This window comes from Penaeus monodon, chromosome 9 (genome assembly GCF_015228065.2).
Source record: "Penaeus monodon isolate SGIC_2016 chromosome 9, NSTDA_Pmon_1, whole genome shotgun sequence".
In the NCBI taxonomy this organism is placed as follows: Eukaryota; Metazoa; Arthropoda; class Malacostraca; order Decapoda; family Penaeidae; genus Penaeus; species Penaeus monodon.
The window spans coordinates 37,177,487-37,182,486 of NC_051394.1; the positions used below are offsets into that span (position 1 = coordinate 37,177,487).

A 5,000-nucleotide genomic window follows, 5' to 3' on the forward strand; every position below is an offset into this window, starting at 1 on the left:
CCTGAGCGTACACGAGGCTTGCCAGAAAAAACAAAGCTCGTGTAAGAGTCTTTCAGCGTTCAGGAGTTAGGCTTCCGAACAGAGCTTCCCCCCCTAAAAAAACCATGTATATAATGATGATCATAGCAGCGTAGATATATAAAAAAGAAGATAGAATGACGTTAAGACAGGCATCATTGCCTCTCTCACTCAGTGCTCATACTTATTCACATTTGACCTTAGAGTAAGGCCTAAACCCCTGTGTTACTAGTAAGTACACACACAACTCACATATATAAGAGAGAATAAAGCTGACACCTAAATTGAACCAATCCTTGTTTTTGAACAGCCGTTGTGTCAATTCCCTTGATTATAATACAGATGTACCTATAACGTCAGATGCTATAACTACTCCAACTGTCACAGAAATCAAAATAACATTTCAACACTTCAACATGTATAATCTCCTCGTCACTTTCTTGTGCAACATTTTCTTTTCACACAAAGCCAAGAAAGTGATAGGATCTTCCCTGGAAGGCCAAGAGAGACCGAGATTTGCTCCCATGTAATTTAAAAGTCCATTTGAAAATAATACAAAAATCCATGCATCATATAAATAAACGAGTTTATGCCTTCGCATATTTTATCAACCATGATTTTAGTACTTTTATATAATTTCATATTGCCATCAAAAATGTATATGAGCAGCACAGATAAATATTGAAACAACTATACACACACACCAGAGGTCACGGGAAATCTCTCTGGAAACACTGACAGAAGGGTGTAAATACCTCACCACAACGGAGAGCCTGTGTTTTCTCTTTTGAAATGTCAAACGTCATTCATAGTTTTGAGTCACTGATTTTTTTATTTTCTCCAGAAATTATTTGTTTAGATAGTAAATGAGTTATGAGTATTTACCTATTCATTTTTAACACATGGCCACTTAACCCCTGGCAACATGCATTTGCCATTTAAAGGCAGCTTTGTCACTGTGCTGAGATGGTAAGGTAGATTCAACCTTGTCATATTGTGGCAATATTGCAGATTTCCCTGACCTCACGATATATAGGATGGAATCGCTTAACATATGATCTTTTGGTTGTGTCCAGATATAACCGTTACATCTTTCTCTTCAGTGAGATCACAGTTATCTCACTCAGTTTATCAGCTTTATTTCTTTTACGTGGGTTCCCCTTTCTTCTTTCAACAGATGCGATATTTACTCTTTTGTTAGTACATGTACAAGACAAAGTCCGCGCGAACCCGCCTTACGATTTACATTGACCTTATTATTTACGATGACTGGAAGGCGCGAAGATGGTCGTTCGTGTAAGAAGCGACGTCATGAATCCGCATGCGAGAAGCCGCGTTCTTGATGTTCGTTTGACACAGCTTCGAAATCGACGAAAAATGGCTGGCTTTACGCAATCTGTTCGAGTACGTCTTTCTGATTCGCCACACTGATCCACAAAAATTGCATGTGATCATTATTATTTTTTTTATCTCATTATCTTATTAACTTCCAACAGAAAATGCACGCGCCCGCCCCAAATAATAATTATGATTCAAGTGAATAAATAAGTAAATTATTAAAATACGGAAATCTCTGTTTTGGGTATTTTGATCGTCGTTCATTTTCCTGTTGAATCTGCACCAGGCGGAACCCACAACAGGAAATTTTGAATCCGTTATAGACGTGCCTCTGAAAACATGTGCATGTGTTAGATTTTCTCAAATGCTTCAATTATAAAATCATTCCTTGTTATGGATATGCGGATGCTCTACTACATGTATACAGTATGTATATAGTTATACTATGTGTATTTTACTTTTCTGCAGCATCATATATTTCTAGTATTTTTAGGTATTGGAAATTAAGAAAATTATCTCTGGAAAAATGTTTGAAAAAGAAAAAAAATATATAAATGATAATAGTAACAATGATAACATCAATAATAACAACAATGAAATCAACAGTATTGATAACGATGATGATAATAATAATAATAATAATAATAATAATAATAATAATGATAATAATAATAAAATAATAATAATAATAATAATAATAATAATAATAATAATAATAATAATAATAGTAATAATAATAATAATAACAATAATAATAATAATGATAATAATAACACAACAGCATTAATAATAACAGTGATAAAACTAATAGCAGGAATTTTACGAATAATAAAATACTCCGCTTCGCAGCTTGTTCTGCTGAGTCACCCACAGCACATTTTACAACCACGTACCTCATTCTTCTGTTTTATTTCTTCTTTTGAGATATCACCTAAAGACATCTTTTTTTCTGTTCGCTCAAAAGCACCAGATTAGTCTCTCGGAACACCACACTATCACCTAACACGCAAATGTACAATATAAAAAAAATGTTTATAAATACTTGCAACAATAACAATGAAAATGAGAAAGGGAAAACTTAGACTCTTATGGTATATTGCTGAAGGATTTTCTTCTTGAAGGCTCTTGTATTATTCAAAGGGCAGGCAAAAGGGTTTTGAAAATCCTTTAGAATCTCTGATGTAATGGCACTTACTCGATCAGTCACATGTAATATTTGGTCGACTTTTCCCCATTTTTGGTGTTTTATATTTGATTTATTGATTTGTTTATAATCGACTGGTTTATTTTGTGTGTTGTGATGAGGTTAAATTTCACGTGTTTTTCCCCTCGGATTGATTACAAGGTTGTGATAACGTAATTTCTTTCTTAGTAAAACCTTTCAGTTGTAACATGTCTATTTTGTTGTGACCAAGTTCTGTTTTTTTATTTTTCTGCTTGACGATATATATATATTTTTTTTGTAATTTCACGTCTGTTTTTTTTTACCATGTACGTACATCACACAATGATAAGATTATTCCCCCAAAAATTCTTATTGCTTTGCGCCAGTGTTTTCCTTTCCCTCGTTTTCCCTTTCCCTCCATTCATTACAATTTCATCCCTCGCCATTTCCATCAGTAATTCCTCACACATGTCCACGGAAGTCACACGCATCTCTGCCCATTCATCTACACATTTTCGATCCGGATTTTGATGACGTCATCGGCGTGGGCGAGCAGCTTCTTCTTCTCCGAGATGTTGAGGTCGTCACCGAAGTCGTCGAAACCGTCGTCGTTTTCGTCCACGCTGAAATCCGGAGGCTGTGGACGACAAAGGAGGCGGTGCTGATGGCTGTGTGGTTGTGGAGAGGGAGAGGGAGAGAGAGAGAGAGAGAGAGAGAGAGAGAGAGAGAGAGAGAGAGAGAGAGAGAGAGAGAGAGAGGAGAGAGAGAGAGAGAGAGAGAGAGGAGAGAGAGAGAGAGAGAGAGAGAGAGAGAGAGAGAGAGAGAGAGAGGGAGAGAGAGAGAGAGAGAGAGGAGGAGAGAGAAAGAGAGAGAGAGAGAGAGAGGAGAGAGAGAGAGAGAGAGAGAGAGAGAGAGAGAGAGAGAGAGAGAGAGAGGAGAGGAAGAGAGGAGAGAGAGGAGAGAGAGAGAGAGAGAGGAGAGAGAGAGAGAGAGAGAGAGAGAGAGAGAGAGAGAGAACGAAACTGGATAACCATATCTACACTTCCAATTCTCCAAATATAACGAAAATATAATATCGCCCACCAACGGACCACGCAAAACCCCCCACCACGAACACCAAGCTACTACTACGAAGACCCAGCCCAGAAACCCAGCGACTGACCTTCGTCTTCACAACCTTGATGTCATCGGGGGGCGCGGTGAGGGTGAAGCAGAGCCACAGGATCACGAGCGCCGACGTGAAGATGGTGACGGCGATGAACCAGCGAGGCAGACCGGACTTCCTCGAAATGCACTCCAGCAAGTCGAGCTGCTGCTGTTGCTGCTGCTGCTGCTGCTGTTGCTGCTGGAGTTGGTGCTGCTGCTGTTGGTGCTGTTCCTCCTGGTTCTGCTGGCGGGACTGCAAAACAGCTTCCAGGGACTGCTTCAGCTGCTGATGTAATTGCTGCTGCGGCTTCTGCTGGTGGTGGCGACGCAGCTCTTGGTCTGGCATGAAGACGAGCCGGAAAGCAGAGGTGCGAGTGTAGTCTACGTTGTCTCTGCGGATTAGCAAATGCATAGTATATGAATGAAGATTACGTAGGACTACAACAATAAGCAGATACGTGAGAAACTAGTAAAAAGGAGATTAACTACACCAATAAGCTAATATTACAGTAAATGAAGAAAGACTTTTTAATTTACAGAGTACAGAAAATATGTTCCGCATCGATTTATGAAACTTATATGTATTAGCATACGAAGATGAATCGTGAACTATTTCACAGTTCAAAAAGAAGAGTATGCTGAAGTAGGTCAGAAAGCTGATTCAGTGTCCACCTAAAATGTTCAAAAGAAAAGCAGCTGAATGGATCAAAACAAATAAAACAAGCGATGAGTACACACAAACACACACACACACACACACACACACACACACACACACACACACACACACACACACACACACACACACACACACACACACACACACACACACACACACGCACGCACGCACACACACACACACACACACATACACACACGCACACACACCTGCACACGTACACATGCAATGTAAAAAAATCCCCAGATACTTACTGTAAACTGATAACAACTGGTCCTGAGACCTTGGATAAGTAAGTGAAGTCCTTTTCAGGTTCCTTGCTTGCTTGCACTGTGGATGAAGTCAGGGTCAATCAGGCGATGGCAAGATGGTGTTAATCTGACAGACTTTTAAAACCATTCTACAATCTACTGTTATTCTTTTTGTTATTACTACTGCTAATGATGATTCTACTGCTACTACTACTACAACTCCTCTAACTATTAGCTTTAATGTTACCACTACTACTAGTGCTACTACTACTACTACTACTACTATATTACTACAATTATTACTATTACTACTACTACCATACTTCTATTGCTGTTGTTGCTAATGGAACAAACCGATGCTACTATTACTGCTATGACAGTTACTACCACTAGTACTACTGCT

At 38.9% G+C, this 5,000-nt stretch overlaps 1 protein-coding gene across 1 annotated transcript in view; it reads right to left on the minus strand.

The window, feature by feature from the left end:
• The window catches only part of LOC119577143 (AF4/FMR2 family member lilli-like), a 19,328-nt gene that overhangs the window by 1,268 nt on the left and 13,060 nt on the right, over positions 1-5,000 (minus strand). The window contains exons 5-7 of the mRNA XM_037924840.1: positions 4,601-4,676; positions 3,684-4,059; positions 1-3,158 (exon numbers count right to left, since the gene is read on the minus strand). The exon at positions 1-3,158 is cut by the window's left edge and continues 1,268 nt beyond it. Of these exons, the coding sequence (XP_037780768.1) occupies positions 3,027-3,158; positions 3,684-4,059; positions 4,601-4,676 (584 nt within the window). The 3' untranslated portion in view covers positions 1-3,026. The remainder of the gene's footprint in view (positions 3,159-3,683; positions 4,060-4,600; positions 4,677-5,000) is intronic.